The sequence below is a fragment of the Acomys minous genome (assembly GCF_964271855.1).
Source record: "Acomys minous genome assembly, chromosome: 7".
Lineage (NCBI taxonomy): Eukaryota > Metazoa > Chordata > Mammalia > Rodentia > Muridae > Acomys > Acomys minous.
In genome coordinates, this window is record NC_140488.1 from 24,495,628 (window position 1) to 24,515,086 (window position 19,459).

A 19,459-nucleotide genomic window follows, 5' to 3' on the forward strand; every position below is an offset into this window, starting at 1 on the left:
CTCTTGTCCAAGGCCTAGGTTCTAAAAATGTCAGCTTTTCAAACTTCAGTGACCTAGAGAAGCAAACACTAGCCATGTTCAAAAAGTCTTCCACCCACCTGCATGGCAATGATCTCAGTCGCCTCCACGACCTTGTTACTATCATCTTCATCCTTTTTTATTATTTTTGCATATCTAGATACCTGGGGAAGCCACATGACCATGTATCAAATTCTTTTTCCCAAACTGCCCTCTTCTAATCTGTAACCTACCAATCATATCTACAAATCAACATTACATCAGGCAACAGCTTATTACTGACAAGAATAAAGTATATCCAATATTCTCTTCTGATACACCAAAAGCAATGTGGTGCTATGATGCAAGTTCTCAAATGAGAGCAACTTCCAATACACAATGGCTTCCCCTTGTGACTCTCTTGCTTCCTTTCTTGGGTCAAGCCAATGGAGAACAGGAGAACATGGTTGTTAAAAGGTTAAAAAAAATCAAGTAGGTTACAGAATATTAAAGACTATGTATGAGGCAAGCGAGATAGAAGGGAGCAGCAGAATCCAGGCCAAGGAGAGGAGGATGAAAGGAGAAAGGAAAAGTTAGAGAGCAGCTGCTCTTCTGAGCATACATGGCTACAGAGAAGGTCCAGGAAGATTTGGCCTTACTTCCCCAAAGGCTAAAAGTAAGACAGGACATGACTCTGAAGAATCCAGCTTAGAAAAGGGATCAAGCAGTTTAGTGGCAAATTTCTCTTCAGAGGGGTGGTGCGAAGGGGGATGAGAGAGGATACAGTAGAGCAATGGAAACAGAGAGGTGTGAGGGAGGGAGGGAGGGAGGGAGGGAGGGAGGGAGGGAGGGAGGGAGGGGGAGAGCACGCACTTCTGTCTTTGGCTGCATATGCACGCTGTTTGGGGTTCAGGTATCACCATCACTGCCACCAGGATGATCTTCAGCTCTCCCCCTGCTCCCCTGAAATGATATAAACCTTACCCCACTCAGAAGTACAATTGGAATGCTCAGGATGAGTTTGCTTTCCATTCAAGGAGAGGCTGCCTGGGTGCTTCCCCTTTATGCATTCCAGAGCACCAGACCAGAGGATGGAGGAAAGGAGGGAGGGAGCACTTGAGGCTGGTCCAATTGTCCCTGGCATATTCATCCTCATTTCTCATTTTCATTCTCTCTCTCTCTCTCTCTCTCTCTCTCTCTCTCTCTCTCTCTCTCTCTCTCTCGTTTTCTGCAGCCCCTCCTTCTGTCCCTGCCATAATTGTTCTTCTTCCTGCAGCACCCTGCAGACAATTCCCTTCCTTCTTGTGATAAGGGGCTGATACCAGGGTACCTCTTTCTACTAGTGCTTGTTCTGGGTGGTAGTGGGGACTAGACTCAGGGTCTTGGTCAAACTAGATAGTCATATCACCACTGAGTCACACATACACCCTTTTATGGTGCTTGCCTTTTGACCTGGAAGTTTAGACTGGCATGCCAGAGAAAGACTAATATTTTGGTGAGGAAAATGTGTTACTAGAGATGGAAAAAAAATCCACTTAGGTAACCAGTAACATTTTAGTGTTGGAAGGCAGCAGGGAGGCATGATTTGAACCTGAATTCATAGGAAACCAATTTAGGCAGAGGACTGGTAAGTTGCTGGCTTAAACTGCAATGATTGCCATGGTCACTCAAATACACAGGGATGGTTTGAGATATTAAACACATCCATCAGCAAATGTTACTCAGCCTCAGTTTCCTCAGCTGCAAACTAGGAGAATCGATGTTTACCTTCACAATGCTTTGTAGAAAAGCGAGCAGATAACATCTGCAAATACTGAACACTTACCTTAGTACTGAAACCCCAGAGGAAAAAGAACTTTCCCAGGATCACCAAACAAACAGTAGAGTCAGATGTGAACCCAGCTCTTTATACAGCCCTGGCCCTAGGAGAACTGCTTTCCGTTCTATTTTCTCCTCTGAGAAAGCTGCCAGGACTCTCCTTGGGGACTTGGTGGAGGGAGAAGTAAGGAGTTGACTTTGTGCATATAAATGTGCACACCACTGAGTCTCAGCCTCGGGGCACTAAGGCTCAGGCTCCTGTCTGATTCCCCCTTCTCATCACCATTCAGGCAGTCTCTCTGTGCTGTCTTGGACTGATCCATTGCAACTTCAGCACTACCTCTGCTGCCCAGCTCCTAGGTGGTGACTCACCCTTTGGCTGGCTAAGGCCTCTGCCATCCAGGAAAGTGGCTTTCTCCTTAATTAATTGAAAAAGCTACAGCTGCATTGAGAACAAAGCCCGACAAAGCCATCTTTCCTGGCAGACTTGGAGACGGAAGGCTTTGAGGGGGAATCAAATAGCCCATTGCCCAAAGCCACCACCCTCTATCCCTACAGTGCCTGTAGTGCCACCATTCAAGTCCTTCTTCTGTGCTCTTTAAAATATTTTTGAACCTCCGAGTTGCCAAGCCAATTTACCCAGGACCTCTCTCTTCTGCATTACATTTGGGCTGTGTGTCTAGCACTATGTTAGGCATTGGCAGGATATAAAGTAACAGGAGACATCCCTAGTACCCAATGAGTGTTGGCTGCAAATTTATGAACATGAGTGTACCACTTTGGTAAGGGGGACCTGTACGAGAGGGGTAGAAAGTTCCTGTTATTGGTAGAGATGATAGGTGGGAGGACACCCTGCCTGTCTCTTATGGGTAGGAACGAACATCACTAAGTCATCCACGCAGGTGTTGCCCTTCAACACAGAACATTGCTTGAGAAACAGAAGGTTGGCTGAATCCCTCGCCAACCTCTGCCTCCCTGGTCTGGTTTAGGAGCATCAGCTAATGGCCAAGTTCCTCAAACCTGTCTTGATTTCTATCTCCGAGCCCACATATCCTTGTATTTTTTTATAAGACTCCCAGAAGGAATGAGATGTCTTTTATGTGACAACTCCCCAACTACCTTGTGACTTCAGCCAGGGATTTGCCAATGTAGTCATCTGCAAAGTGGTTAGCATGGGAATCGAACCATTGCCCACTTGGAAACCCACGTGCTTTGCACAGAACCTTCTGCAGCTTGACTCTGGGTAGTGGGAAAGTGTAACTTCTCTTCCTCCATTTCCCTTGCCTGAGGTCCATCTCCACAGAAGGAGAATGCAAGCAAAAGACAGGAGTCTAAATAGTCACGTCTGTGGAGAAACATGAAATGACTGATTACAGCAGCATGGGACCTTGGAGTTTCTCCTAGGACGCTAGTGTAAATTACCATCAACTACTCTGCCGCCCCCTGCCGCTGGTGCCTCCAGGTCCAAGGTTGCTGTGTGCACAGAGCGCAGGGCTTGAGTGCTAAGGAAAAGTAAAAAGAAAAGAAAAGAAAAAAACCAAATAGCTCTCTGGCTGCCTGAGAGCAAACACAGGCTCATGCTAGGCTGCAAATAGCCCGGTTAGATTTGCTGACATAAAAGGAAAATGCGGGGGATGGGGTGGGCAGCGTCCTACTGTGTGTCCAGTGCAGCCCACAGTCAGTGATTTCTAATTGACACTGCCTTTTGTGTAGTAAATCTGTTGTTGTGCAAACTAATGAGCTCTCCATTAAGAAAAGTCTTCGAGCTAGAAGCTAGGGGTTTCGCAAAAAAGCTTCTATGCAAATCTCAACTCTTTACTTTTTTAAACCAATAAAGCCCCCCACACTCCTCAGACCACCTCTTTCCGGCTTGGAGAAAGAAGTAGCACACCCTGGGGGAGGGGCAGAGGTCAAACAGATGGGACAGGGGGAGGGTACTGGGAGGAGGAGCCTCCAGCGGGGTCGACCACAATCTGAGTCAGGGTCTTTGCTGAGTGCTCGCGCCTGCTCGAGAAATCCCTGGACTTGCCTGTTTTCCTGGGTTCCGACTGGACCATACCTGGACCCATCTCACTGTCTTGGCCCGGGACACAGGGGCAGCACCCTCAGGTCAAAGGGAAAATACCCTCTGTGCCTGCTCCTCCGTGCACGCCCATCCTCCCTCCTTTCTTCCCTGCCTCCACTCCTCGCCCCCCTTCTCTTCCGCCTTGAGAGGAGGGGGCGGGCTGAGTGTGTATGTATGCATGCATGTACCTGTGTGTGAGCGCGCGCCCGGGTATGGCAAGTCTGTGTGTTCCTGAGTGGCTAGGCGTCTGTGTGCGATTGGGGGGTGGGGGCGGGGTGGGGTGCATGTTTTAACCCAAGTGCTTGGTGTCCTATCTTTGCTCTCTGACATGAGAAGGCATGTGTTTGTGCTGTTTGTGTGTGCATGGTTGTAGGATGTATGATTCTGCCTGACCGTAGAGTGACTATGAGGGTGCGGTCTGGATGTAAGTGTGTTCAATGTATAATTCTGCCGGGGTCTGTGATTCTGCTTTAGAGAGTGTATGTAAGTTAACAGAGTGTGTGCCTGCTGAAGCTTGTGTGCATTTGTATATTTAATGTGTGCTTGCACTTAGATGTAGTGTGTCAATGTGATTTTACAGGTAGTGTTTATTGTGATATGTAGTGTGTGTATTTGTGTGTAAGGCAACTCTGTAAGAGTACTCGGGTGCTGGGGGGCAAAGGTTTGTGCATGTGATGGTTTTATGTGAATTTTAATTGATATGTTCAAGTGTATGGTTTGGGTGTGTGTATTCAGTTTATATGCTTGTACAGAGGACTGAATTTGTTGTGTCTTGAAGGGGAGTGTATGGGTGCAGTGTGTGAAAGCAAAAGGTTATTTAAAAGAACCCAGTGATCTTTTGTGTTGTGGTGTGGTGGTGGTGCTGGTGTGTCTGTGTCTGTGTCTGTGTCTGTGTGTGTGTGTGTGTGTGTGTGTGTGTGTGTGTGTGTGTGTGTGTATACATCGCACCAAGATTGGGACAACGAAGGAGGTATGGACTGGCAAGCCCAGGGTTTGATCTCCTTGCTGGAGGTCTGCTGTTCTTCTACTGCTGTGCCTGCCAGGTTGCCTGAGGCAGGGTGTGAACTTCTCTGCTGCTTAGAGAACGAAGAAGAAGAGGGCTTCGCACGCACGAGATTTGGCCAGGTAGGGCACCTAATGCAAGGTGCAGGGGCTAGTGGGAGGAATATGGAAAAATTGTTCATCAGTGACCCATGTCACCACCACCCCACCCCACCAGGAGGTCCCAGTTTGTCTCCAGCTGAGCACAACTATTTGTCCACGGCCTGGATGTTTCACACTTCTTTGACTTTGTGTGGGCAGATTCAGTTGCCTGGAAGCCCTTTCCCCCTGGACCTAATGACAAACTCTTAATTCTTTTTTTTTTTTTCAAGATTTAACTCAAAAATCACAAAACTTTCTCTGCTTTTTTCTACCCCTCCTTCCTAGTTGAGGGCTCCCTCCTCTGAACTAAAGCACAATTACACACTTCATACTTCTTGTGACATGAGCATCCAGAACTGCAGTTATTGGACCTTCTTTTCAAGTGTGAGGCTGCTACAGAGAACATCTGGTATATAGGAGGAATGATAATCATCCTAGTACTGTTTTCATTTATTAAGCGCTTCCTGTGTACCGGGCATGGTGCTATGTACCAGACATGATGCTAAGTGCCATTATATGTATTATCCCTTCCAAGCCTCACAATGAGGCTGTGAGGAAGATAGAGGTATAATTATCACTATTTTACACCCCAGAAATCAGGCTTAGAGTAGTTACGTCATTTTCCCAATGTCATGCAGATCATAGGAGGTAGAGCTGGTATTTGAACTCAGGTCTGTCACACTCCCTAAAATCATTCTCCTGTAGCAGGCAGCTTCAATAAAAGTCCTCCGATTTCCTGCTAGACAGTGACGTCTTTATGATACAGTATCATTTCCCAGGGCGTCTTTCTTTTGAATTTACTGACAGTCCCAAGAATACTCAGCACAATTACTTTGTCTGCCTCTAAGACCGCTGAAGCCTTCTCCATCTAATTGCACCTCATCAGCTCCAGGTCTGGGAGCTCTCCTTAGGCTGGTGCTGAGAGAAAATCAAAAATGAGGGGTTTTGTCCTGCTCATAGCATTGCAGAATTGAAAATGGATGGGTGAGGGGATAGAGGTGAGGGACAAGGAAGGAGTAAGGGTCTGTTTTGTAGCTCCAGGCCTGCTTTTATAGCACCCCCAACAGAAGCTGCTATAAAGTGAATTCCAAGCCAACCAGACCTCTACATATCAAAGTGCATATAGAAAAACAAGTAGAACTCCCCTCCAAATAATTACTGGATGGGAGATATTTTGTGTTATTCATGCTGGGGGGGGGGCATTGTGCTTGCCTAACGAGGCTCATGCTGCTCAAATGCCTTCCAAGCGACTTCATGTGAGAAATTCTAATTAAAACAATACATTGCATTTGGGAGAACACATTTATGGGGGACGTGGTGTCAGCCTAGTCAGGGGCAAAGGGTGGATGGAAGCCTTAGCTCCCAGCTGAGCCCCCCCAGGGAACCAGCCTGGACTGCTGCAAGAGGTTAGGCAGTGGAGAGAGAGGAACAATTCGCTGGTGGTGAGTCACTTCGCCACTTTTCAGGGGGGAAAGTGAGAAACACGATTTAAATTGCCACTGTTATTATTGTGCTTTTTCAACTGGCACAAATGAGCCTAGTGTATGGATGAAAAGCAGTAGGAGCATCCATAAAGCTGCCCCCAGCTGGGCCTGGGTCAGCATCTCATCTTGGGTGGGGTGGGGCCTGGAAAAGCATTGCTTAAGTATTAGGTACACAGAAAGGCTTCTTTAGGGGTGAAAAGACTAGAAGTGGACACAAACCACCTGAAACCTTTGATTTCGCTAGACTTACTTCTATACAAGGAGCAGACTCACTTTGGTATCTCCTCTGGCACTCCAACCCTCCCCTTCTGAAGACACCAGCCTCATTTCTACCTCCTCACTACCAATCAGCTGCATTCTCTTCTTTCTGGAATATTTTCTTCCTGTGTCCCATTTTACACACACACACAAACACACACACACACACACACACACACACACACACACACACACACACGCACTCATGCACGCATGCACTGTATTACCTTCTAAATTCAAGTAATTCACTTGCATCCACACAGACCTTTTGGCTCAGTTTTCATGCCTGTGAAATGGGAACAAACTCTGAAGAAGCTAAAAGCTCCAGATTTGGGAGGTTTCTAAGATGTCATCTTGGGCCAGAGGATATTAACATATTTTGAGACACCCTCACCCAAGATCCATGTAAATGATGAGACAAGATGGGCCTGCCAGAACCACTGCCACCATCATAGAAATACACACACACACACACACACACACACACACACACACACACACATACAGACACACATACAACCAATTTCCTTATATTTTAAAATTGCTGTCATAAGTTTGTCTTTCTTTGGAGTATGGAAAATATGTCCCTACAGAATGAGGGCTATATGAAGTATTGTAAAGACAAACGTACCTTAATGCCTCCAGACTGATGTTCAGCATAAAGAGCAAGTTGCTTGCCTTCTTCCTAAAATATAAGGATCTACAGGCTCAAGACAATAAAATGTGAATCATACTGAGGAAAGACAACTTCATTTCCCCATGAAAATAAAGTCATTGAGCACCAGGTCTTTTATCTTTTCTGTAGGAGCTGAGAAAAACCACAGGCATTGGAGTAAGATAGCTTTAAAGTTGTATTCTAGCTAGGTCATACTTGCTGTGTGATCTTGGGGAAGGTTACCTCACTTCTCTAAGCCTCAGTTTCCCCATCTGCAAAATGTCTGCCTTAGATGAATTTCTTAGATGACTAAGGGAGATGGATCATAGAAAGCTTCAACCATATACCCGATACTCATAAATGTTCAAGAAAAGTTAAATTTATTCCCTTCTCCACATTCCCCTTTCTGGTGTAGCACAGAGCATCTTAACCAGGATGTTCAGGGTGTGGCGCCCACTGTCTAAGCTGGCAATTTTTCTCATTACTGGTTTTTCTGACATTCTTGAAACACCCCCTCCCTTCTTTTAGGGTAATGATTTGATCAACTTAATGCGGATTCAGACGAATTGAACCTTAAGTCCAATTCTCACTCTGCAGTTTCTCCTGGCAGTGTTAATGAGACCTGGTTTGAGATGTAACACTCCAAAAAGGAAAGTCTGAAACCTCTGCTACATGTTCGGACTTCCCCAAGCCCAGCTGCAGCCCCAGCCCCAGCCCCAGCCCCAATATTGCCTCCTAAATAGGTGCTATTGTGCTCAAAATTGAGGGACTATTTCTTGCCAAGATTGTCTTATGATTTTTTTTTTTTTTGGTATTTTCTCCTCATCTCTACCCCAGAAATCAAGAAGAGTTCCTAGGCTCTAGCAAATCCCAAGGCTAAGAGAAAAGTGAGAGGGGAATCGTGGCTCTCTGAGATTTATAACAGAATCAAAATTAAGTCTCTGTTGAGTACTTATTGATTTGTTCCCAGGTAAAGGAAAACTGACTTTCACCTTTGTCAAAGGCGGTGACATGGGACAAGACCCTATTAGGTGCTCCTTCCTCCCTGGTGTTATCGCCTCCCTCCAAAGACCAAAGCAAGTTATTACAAGCTAAAGTCACTTAGTGCTGAAAGTAAAGTTAAGGAGTGGAGGTGGGGAGCTGGGTGGGTAAAAGTCTAAGGAGGGTCCAAAACTATGGCAGATGAGAAAAGTACTAATATTCATGGAAGCCAGGGCTCCAAGCGGCCAGCCTTTTGATGTTCCTGGTCTTTGAAAGATACTTTCAATTCCACCCTCTCCTTTCCATGGCCTCCTCCCTCACTGACCCCTGGCACCACTCCACAAGATATTATTTCAGTTGTTCTAAGTGCATCTGTGAAGGTCCTGGAGCCTCTGCTTTGAGAGAAAAGGTGAAATGGATAATAAGTAAGAGCGAGCCAAATCATACAGAGAACATTTGCAGCAGCAGTTTAGCATAAGCCTGTGGAGCTGCCTAGGTTTTCTTATTAAGCAGGCACCTACCGGCTGCTGGGTACTGTGTGACCATCCGAAGAAGTCGCGTGGTTTCTCAGGAGGTGTGTCTGAGACGTGACAGGATCTGCCAAGGCTCATCAAACACCCCATCTACCACTTCTGCGCATGCATGTGAGAACAAATGATACTGCCAGAAGGAAACAGAAATCGTTTCCCAGTGACTCACAGCCCCAACTCTAAGGACACAGGTGGTGTTTGCACTGCACCTCCCATTGAAATGTGCACTTTTTTCACAGAAAGAAATCTATAAGCAGTCACATTGTACAAACTACAGAATTTGGACCCTAAGCAAGGCATCACCAATGATATCAGATTGACCATTTTGAAAATAGCTGCAGTATGTCTGCAGAAGCGTTTGCCATTGTGATCTCTTTTACTCTCACTTATGTTTTAAAGTTAGGTCAAAAGGGGTTGTAATTTCCTCAGTCACTGTGTAAAAATGATCAAATTATGGAACGTTTCTGGCTTTTTCTTTAAACTAGAGAGAATAATACCTTAAAGAGTTGTTCTGAAGGTAAACGGAGGTAGTTTATGTAAAGTGCCTGGTTGTTGGTAAATATTTGGAGAAGAAACAAAATATATTTCTTTTGATTCCTGAAGCATAAAAACATATAATTTCATATACAACAGTAATAAATGTTATTGTCACTAATAACCCAACAATGTAGACATGTCACTTTAAGAGAAGCGAAGTAACAGGCCGAGAACAACACTGTAGGGATCAGGCCTAAGGCTCCAACCAGCTGTGCTTTTTTTTTTTCTCACCAAGCACTAGGGGACATTTCACAATCACCATGCAGATAATGATCAGCTGGTTTGATGTAGTCATTATATTTAAACAAAAATATAAAGGAAAAATATTTAGATCGATCTGTGTATAATGAAATTTAAGTTTAGCGTACAAATTGATTGCATGTCATGGCTCTTTGATTCGCTTTTCTATGAGCCTTTAAAATTTAAAGACAAATTTTATGCAGACTTAAGAAGGGGGGGACCCAAGTACTATTTTTGTTCCTTTTCTGGAATCTACAAGTTTTTTCCCCAAAGTTCACTTGTAACAGTTATGATCATGCCATTTTCTGTGTTATTACATGTTCTTCACAGACCCCATTTTTATGGTTGTATCCTATCGAGTAGGTATGTCATGACGTCTACTTAGCCACTGCGCTATTGTTGGTCATTTAGGCTGTCTTAGTAGGTAAGTGTGAAAACAAAGGAATGATGCTGATTTCACAATTGCCATAACCACCCTCAGGGGCCTGGTGTCCTGCTATCTCAATGTGCAATGTGCTTTCTGTCATTTGATATTTAAGCTTGATACATGTCAGCTCTACTGCTAGAGCCTGGGGTACATTTGCAAATGAATTGTTTCTGCCAGTTCTCATCACGCAGATTCTGCGTTTCATCTCGTGGTAAGCAGAGTGTGGTTGAACCTGGTAAGCCTAGCTCTAGCCTGATACCCTCCCCCACCCCCATCCCCTACCCCCCGCCTACATGAGGAAATGTCTTGAGGTGTTAAGAAGTCATTCACATAGGAATTTTTGGGGAAGTGGTGTTCTTAGTGAATTGCATATTTATCTGACCCCCCCCCCTGGCCAGCAGAGTGGTATGTCTCATTAGCAATTTTTCCCTTGTTCTGGAAAATGATCTTGCTCTAGCCAGCTCGGCAAGTTGATTAGGTATCATCTCCAAGAAAAGGTTAAATTTGTATGTGAAGTGGACACGAGGGTCACTTCAGCTTCAGCGTTTTGGCTTCTGTATAGAAGTCCTATTATCTGAGGCCAAACCTTATGTGAAGTGTAAACTGGGAAGAAAATTTCAAGTGGGTCAATGGTGCTGTCTCTTTCCTTGAGAAAGGAGGCCTTTCTGCCGCCTACCCATGTCTCCCAGATCGTAGTGATAGCCTTACCAAATACTATCATATACTTGTCCATTGACACTACCAGCCTCCAAAGATTTCTCTGACAAAGGAGCTATTTAGAATAACTCCCACATTCTTCTCAATCTGTGGCCATGTATCTCTTAACACCTCTGATGTCTAAGGATTTTTAAAAGGCATTTGGAAAGAGGAGCCAAGAGCAATTATAATGTCACAGAACATCAATAGTTATTCCATTCCCAAAGTTACTCTTCGTGGTGCACAGTGTTTCCCAATGGGAATGCAATAGAATATACACTCTTACCTGGTCAAAACTTGTACCGTAGCCTTTATTTTATATTTAAGAGTGATGTTGTACAACATGAATGAGACCATGAATGTAAGGCTAAGCTCAAGGGCCTAGTATTTAGGTAACCCTTTATATTTATTAACTGTCAGTGCATGGATAAATAGACCTGGTGTAGGCAACGCTGTGCTATAGTAGTATTTGTTGGACACATCTCACCAGCTGTAAATGCAACAACAAACACAAAGTCTTATACTTCTTTTAAACGCTGACTAAACAGTGAATGGGCACTGTGAAAAGAACTTGTGTTTACTTAATTTTTTAAGTAGCTTTACTTGAAAATAATTGCAATATGAACAATCTGTCAGTTGTGTAGAACTTGCATGAGATGCATGGTGGCACACGTGTGTATGATGTGAGGAGTATTGTGTTTTGTGTTCAATGAGGAATTGTGTGATGCATGTATAGTACACTTACATTTGTTTATGGCTTTCTGTAGAAGTGTGCATGGGTTTGGGATGCGTATGGATACACATATCTATGACTATGTACATGTATGCTTTGGGAGCGGTGTAGGCTTCCAGAAGAGGGTCAGTCAGCTATTCAGGGCTCTATTTACAGGGCACAGCTGGAAATCCTCATTTGGTCTGGTCGTTGGCGTTTATAACTTGGAGCATGTTCAAAGAGGAGCAGCTAGATTCGGACCCTGCCACATGTTCAGCCAATGAAGAAACTGGGGAGATTAGAACGATAAAAACTGGACTAAGTGGTAGAGTGGAGAGAGCTGGCTACGTTCTGTTCCAGAGTCACAAGTAGAAACTCCCACGACGTAAGTTACTGTTTGACTCTGATAGACCTTGGTGTTTTGTGATGGGAGTGAGATTCCTTGTGTGAATCCCGATAAGGAAGAGCCTTCATAACCTTGGTATCATTGGGGTTACACAACAGCCTCCAAGGGTGTTCAAGACCAAAGGCTTTAAAAGGCGTAAGACTCCTTCTTCCTTTACTCCCTTCCTTGTGCCCTCCATCCGCTCCACTCTTTATACATCTGTCCCTTTTACTCTTCCTCCTTCATCTTACTATAGCCTACTTTGGCCTCAAACTTACTATTTAGCATAGGTGTACCTCCTGCTGAAGCATCCCTAGTTCTGGCATTAACAAGCTAATGGCCCTATACCCAGCTTTTTCTTTTCTTTTCCTTTCCTTTCTTTTCCTTCCTTCCTTCCTTTCTCTCACCATGATTGCACATTTTAAAGATATAAAAAAGAAAGAAATATGTAACCTTCAGTAGATGCAGATCATTTAAGTTCAGAGAGCTTATAACCTGTCAGACTGTATACTTGAACAGGCTAAGCTGCTTCAGTCTCTCAGCAGGAAATGGGACTACTGGGATGGTTGTCAGCACTGTGCGGCTGCAGTTGGCAAGAACTAAAATCAGATCTCTGATGAATTAAGTTTCTGAGGTCCCTCCTCTTGCTGGCTCCCTTCCCTTGCCTGTGAGGGGGTAGAAGAAAGAAGAGACAACTCCAGGTTTGGTCTATGGCTGGTGACCAATGACGCATTCTCACCAATATAGATTTTGGAGTTGGAGACTATGGAAAAACAGGTGGCTCTGGTGGCAGGTGGCAGCCTGAAGGGGGTGGGGCTTGTCAAAGGGAAGTGAAGGACAGTGTAGATTGGGGGCTCAGGGCTCGGGGAGGGGGGTGCCCCTGGGGAATTTTCAAAATAATGCATCAGCTTCCTGAAATTAAAAAAAAAAAAGAAGCTTCCCAAATCTATTTTATAGAGGGCATTCCAGGAGGCTGAAATGGGATCCACAAACTTACACAGAAGCTGTGAAGTTTGCACATTTATGCCGTGCCTCCCCGCCATTCCATGATGATAAGAGAACCAAGCACTGATAAATACCCAAGGAAAGGCCCAGAATAAAAACCCCAGGCCTTCACTACTGACTGAGCACTTTGGGGCAATGAGCAGTTAGCAGAGCCTAAGCTGTCCCAGATTGGCTGCCAACTCCACGGATGACCTTGAGCAGGCCTTTTCCTTGTCTGTGCTTCAAAGTCTTTATCGCTTAAATGGAGGAGTTGAATTAGACAGCGAAAAGGGTCCAGGGCGGCTATTCCTCAGCTGAGATTGGGACAAGGGGACAGGCTTTAAGACAAATGGAAACCCCACCTCCAAGTCAGGGTCCCTGGGTTCTAGATGCCCTGCAAGAGAAGGTCCTCCTAAGGCCTTTAGAGCCCTGGGCTGCAGGACTGCTTGCTGGCCGGGAGGCTCTGGCTGTCCCCACCTTAGGAAAGAGCCAGCGACTCCTCCCCCCAAGCTTGCCTGTGTCCTGCGGAGCCATTAGTGCGATTGCTCTGAGTTCCCGGCAAAAGCTGGTGATTTATGCTGGTCCTCGACGGGGCAGTCCCTCCAGCCAAAAACAATTAGCTAAAAGCCAGCGGGAAAGAAGGGGAGGCGGGTGCCGCGGGGAGGAGGTGTAGAAACAAGCCCTAGGGCAACCAGCCGGAGCTGCAGCCCCTGGCAGCCCCCAGCTGAGCTCCCCAGCCCTGCTACAAGGTGGGCCTCACTCACCACGGCGGGGGCGGGGCTCAAAGGCCGATGCGAAAAGGCAGTCCAGCATCCACGCCATAACCAGTGCTGAGGTGCCCGGCAGCCTCGCAGCTAGCCTCCGTGCAATAGCCCCGCAAGGGCTGCTCTAAGTAGCCCCTGGTGACCACGCCCTGGGCCGCACCCTGCACCCAGCTCTGAGAATCCTGGTCACCGGACACCTCAAGCATGTCACAAAGGGGGCAGGGCCTCATGGGAGGCCCCCTCCCGCCAGAGGGGAGGGCCTCTGGCCCTGCAGCCCCTTCCCCCCACGCAGAGGGAGTCCAAGACACAGCTCCTGTCTAAAGAAACTATGACTCCGCGGGTACCCTCTGGGAGCTCACATTTTGAGGGGTGAAAGGCATCTTAGCCCGGGTGTGCCCAGATATGATGAGGGCCTTCCCTTCTCCAGCCCCAGTTGCCCTTGATGGAGTATTTAAACTCAGGTTCGTTTCCAGAAGCTCCTCCGTTTGAGGACAACATGGCGCACCTGTACCAGGAAACCTCAGATCTCTATCCCGCCCCCTAGAACTCCCATGTTTTAGCGGAGGTCATCTCAGCTGTCAGGAAGCCCAGTCTCAGCGGAAATTAGCCCTGCTCCCCAAAACCCTGAATCTACATGAGGCCTTAATCTTTAAGAACACTACCATTCCTGTCCACCACTCCCCTCACCCATTTTAAGAGACTCCTCACCTCAGCAAGTGTAGCCCCAACTCTGATATGATTTTAAAGCTCTGATTCCTTGTAGAGGACCCAGAACGTAAATAGGAGCGATGACTCTTTCCCCACAGAAGAATCTGAGAGGAATTTTATTGCCCTGGCCTTGAGCTTTTTCTCAGGAAAGCGAGCGATGTTCTCCTGCCTGAGACATTCTGTTTTAAGGGGTTTGATTCCTAGCTGCCCTAGAAATACGCAGAGTCAGGAATTTTTGTTTTAAGGGGTTTGACTCCTACCTGCCCTAGAAATAGAGTCCAGTGCTCATAAATGTGTGGTGCCGCCAGTTGCCTCAAACAGTTTGGCCTGTGCTTCTGTCAGACACTGTTATAGGAGGGGCACCAACATTTATTTTTAGAAAGAGTTTGATGTTTGATATTTCAGTGAGTGGTGGTATTGTGTTGGATTTCTCTGCACGTCTCTTAAGGCTTTGCATTTTTTTATTTTTATATACATATGCAAGGCATGCCCTGTAGTGGGCTCCGCATCTGGGACTCCTGGCTATAGTAAACAAGCTCTACCCTCCTCCCCCCATCCTGAGATAGACATAGCCACTAGAGGCGGGCCACACTGGGCCAGAAGGGCTTCTAAAAGCAGTTTCCTTTCCCCCTTAAAGTCCAAAGACCCACATTAATTTCTCCATTGCTAGATGTACAGATGTGACTCTGTGCCTGTGTTTTTATAAGGAAAATAGTCTCCCAACAGCTTGTCTGTGGGGCTGAAGAGTGGAAGCTGAGATTTCAGGTCCTTTGAGGGGAGTCCTTATTACATTTGCTTGGCTAACCACGATATTCGTGATAATGTGGCAAAAGGGGTGCATAAAAAGAAAAAAAAAATCACCTGGACTCAGCCACGCAATTCTCAGCAAAGGAGAGCTATAGGTAGAATTTTCAGGGTTTCCACTCATTTTCCTTTCTTTCTGGGCAACATGGTACCCCTCATCTTTTGTGCCTTTTTCTAAAAGAGTTCCAATTTCCCATATCTTGCCAAAGCAATCAAAGATAGCAAATAGTCACCATACCTGCCCCTGTACCAATTTCTGCTGTGCAAATACTAAGTCACCCAAGCCAAACGAGTGTGACACCTAGAAAAATCTCACCCTCAGGTTCTGGATATTGACCTTACCTCTCTTGAGTTTATCCAGCACCAGCCTCTGTGTACTCTCAGTAGACTCCTATTTTTAAAAACCTCACCTAGAAGAATTTTTGTTTGACTTGCTCATGACAAAAAGGCTATCTGCCTGCCTGTTCCCTTTCTAGGTCTTTGGTAACTGAAAAGCTTGTTTTCAGAATATTTCTAACTGATACCCCTTCTTTTTTTCTCTCTCTATTGCTTTAAGAAGTGTGATGTGGTCAAGGAAAAATGTCAGAACACTCACAAACCTGGATGGGAAACCCAGCTGTGCTATGCTTTACATGTGTAGGTCAACATCTTGGGTTTTTTTTTCATATGTAAAATGTGGATGTTAATAGGTGATAGCAAGCTTCAGGCAAACCAAAGCATCCACACTTTTGGAAGTGGGGGAGGAAGAGAACTATGGAGTTCATAATTCTAAAAAGAAAATAATAAAGTTCCATTTGAAAAATCGCTACTTTAATGAAATGTCACATAATAGGGCATGTATTCATCAATCAATCTCTTAATTCATTCAACAAATATTTACCAAATATCTTCTAGGTGCCATAGCTATTCAGGCAAATAATGCTGGTTCACTGGATGAATTATTATGCAATTAATTTTAAATATATTACTGGAAGCTTATATGATAATCTGAAAATACACTTATGATAGTGTTAAACGAAAATAAGTCAGGATACAAACTATGTGAACACCATAATCAAGACAGTGCAAATAAACAATAAGTCTATATGTAGAAAAATAAGGCTGAAAAGAAACACGCCAGAATCTTAATCATGGTTGTATTTAAGCATTGCAATTATGGACAATTTTAACTGTTTTATTATTTTTGTATTGTAGCATTTTCCAATTTTTCTTTAATAAAAACATTATCCTCTAGAGTTAGAAAACTGTACTTATAAAAAACCAAATAATAATATCTGTATTAAACAAAGAACTAAGCCAGATACACTAATTATTTGGGAGTATAGCTTGGGATTGTGCTAGTGGTGACTGGGAAAAAGTTGAAGAAGTTGGTTTATGAGTAAAATGCAGGGCTTACTTCCTATACCAAGGCATATATCCAGCTAGGACATACTTCCTAGTGCACAGGAGTCCTCAGTAGCCCCATGAAAGTGTCGGGAACCTACTCACATAGACCTGAAATACCTTGTTCCTAGGATACACTGAGCATCTTCTCCCTTGCCCTGGTGTTTCAAGGCCTAAAGCGTGAATCTTAACTTGATTCTTTTTAAAAATTAATTTATTCATATTACATCTCAATTGTTATCCCATCCTTTGTATTATCCCATTCCTCCCTCCCTCCTGCTTTCACCCTATTTCCCTCCCCTAGGTCTATGACTGAGGGGGACCTCCTCCCCCTCTATGTGGTCATAGGCTATCAAGTCTCATCTTGGTAGCCTGCTTATCCTTTCTCTGAGTGCCACCAGGCCTCCCCTCCAAGGGGAAGTGGTCAAATATGGGACACCAGAGTTCACGTCAGAATCAATCCCCACTCTCCACTCTACTGTGGAGAATTTCCTGTTCATTGGATAGATCTGAGTAGAGTTTTGATGTTTACTGCATGCATTGTCCTTGGTTGGTACAGTAGTTTGAGCAGAACCCCTGGGCCCAGATCCACCCTTCATGATTTTCTTCTTGTAGGTTTCTGAACATTTACACTATGGAATACTACTCAACTATAAAAACACAAGGAAATCCAAAACTTTGTGGACAAATGGATGGAACTAGAAATGATCATAATGAGTGAGTTAACCCAGAAGCAGAAAGACTCACATGGTATATACTCACTTATATCTGGACACTAGCCCAAAAGGCATGTCCCATGATAGTCTTCACTTACCAGGAGATTGGGATAGATGTGAGGACATCCTATTGGGACTCTAGGTGAGAGAAGTATGAGAGAATGGGGAAACAGAAGGATCCAGAGGGTCCTAGAAACCTACAAGATTAACTTGACTCTTAACTAAGTCTTCTAGTGTATGAATACAATAAGAGCCATGAACTCAGATCCTAATTTAGGTCATAGTTACTGGGAGGTGATGAAGTTATTCTATGGATTCATTGACCTTGAAAAGGAAAGCTTCTGACCTTTCCCCTGAAGCACAAAGTACTCCTTACCCAAGCAAAGCAATGATTGATGATTAAGTGCAACTGTAAGACTCAAAGGCCTTTAGAACTTGCCAGTGTCCATTGCTTCTCTGGGTATGGTGCTTGGGGAAAGAACCATCCATTGGGATGTGCTACAACAATGCACACTCACTTCTTGCTCTCACTCCAGTTTCTGGCCTGGTATGATGCCACACACACACCTGTAATCCCAGCCCCTCAGCAGATCAAAGCATGGGAATCACAGATGGCAGGCCAGTTAACAACAGGTGACGCTCTATTTCAAAATAAGAATGCTCTTAGCATGTGAGACACACTAGATTCAATCCTTGGGAAATCTTCCTTACAAAAAACAAGTAAGCATACAAACGAAAACATTCTGGGCATAGTTATGGAGGAGGAAAATATTTCACAGGTTATTCATGGGGGGATTTTACAGTCAATAAAACTGGAAAAACTGTTACACCAAGGAAATAAATCTGTCCCTGCACATCCTCTACAACTCTCTTCCCATTGCATCTAAGCTACAACAAACATTGGAGCAGTTGTCTGGGAAAACTAATCACTTCAGTTCAACTCTACTTCCTTTTTGGGGAAATGGATAAATGAATATGTACCATATGAGATGGACCAAGTCTTAAAGCATAATTTTTATAGCGAGGCTATATTTAAAAGGAGCGTACGCCACACAGCTCACCTGTTTGAATTTTCTGAGAATCCTTGTATATTGGCACTGCCTAGTCAGGTTCTTCATTTAAACATCCTATGTGTTCAGCTCTTTGCGTTAAAGAAGAAGAAGGTGAAGTAATGTTGAAAGAGCAGAGTAATTGAAGTTATGGCCTCTGAATGAGGCGGACATACTACACTTTAGGACCAGGTGAGTAAATGTGAGCATGGCTGCTTCCCTGAGCTTCTGTGAAATGGAGGATGAGTCTTAGTTGCTTCCCCATTGTCCTGATCCCTTGGGAGAGATAAGTTTCCCCTATCTATGGGTCTATGAAAAGAATGGTAGATTAGCAACCCTTCCTCCCAACATATCCTGTTTGGAAAAGACCTGTCAGAATGTCTATATTGTGTGCATGGCACGCATACATATTCAATAAAGGAAATCCAAGTAACAAGGACCTCAAGCTCCCGTCCCCCTTGTCTTCTGCTTGGGAAGGCTCTCTGGGTTCATGGTGAGCCCATGAAATCATGAAGTAACGTTGTGGGTCTTGAGCCTGAGGTGGTCGTGTCTTTCATATCCCTTAGGTAAAATTGTACAAGGAAAACTGGACTTTTTTCCCCAGCTGTTTAATAGCATTCTAGGATATACTGCTTCCATGGAATTTCCATTCTATGGTTTTATTACTTCCAAACAAAAGCCTGACAAAGTCCTCTACTCACCTTTGTAATATAGAAATGGAGAGATTTTTTTTCTTGTGTTTTTAAGTTACAAAAGTGAGGTAAACTAAGTGATTAGTCTAAAGTCACCCCAGGGAAGAAAGAAGAGTAGGGACTAGTCTCCAGTTCTCTCCCCCCCACCCCCACCCCCACCCCCACCCCCACCCCCACCCCCACCTCCACCCCCACCCCCAGCTCATTCTTTGTCAGTACTCCTTGCTAGATGCCAGGAGCTGTCTGTCAGTGTGCTGACACCACTCAAGAAAATGCAAGTTTAATCCTGACATCAGAAAGACAGAGCAACGATTACACTTCAGTCCCCAAGGAGGCAGAGAAATTGCTTTTAGTTGACAAGCGCATCTCCCACACACATACCCCTCGATTGAATGAAAAGATAAAAACCAAGTTAAAAATCCTAAATGTTC

At 44.7% G+C, this 19,459-nt stretch overlaps 1 protein-coding gene across 3 annotated transcripts in view; it reads right to left on the reverse strand.

Annotated features, from left to right (window-relative positions):
- The window catches only part of ARHGAP36 (Rho GTPase activating protein 36), a gene marked incomplete at its 5' end in the record, with an annotated part of 37,094 nt that overhangs the window by 16,012 nt on the left and 1,623 nt on the right, over positions 1 to 19,459 (reverse strand). Inside the window, one exon of one of the 3 annotated variants that reach the window (XM_084790407.1) lies at positions 13,677 to 13,808. The exons of 1 other annotated variant lie outside the window; for it this stretch is intronic. In XM_084790407.1, the coding sequence (XP_084646533.1) occupies positions 13,677 to 13,734 (58 nt within the window). Of the gene's footprint in view, positions 1 to 870; positions 890 to 13,676; positions 13,809 to 19,459 lie in introns of those variants that run through there. One more of the 3 variants, XM_084790410.1, reaches the window with a different exon arrangement.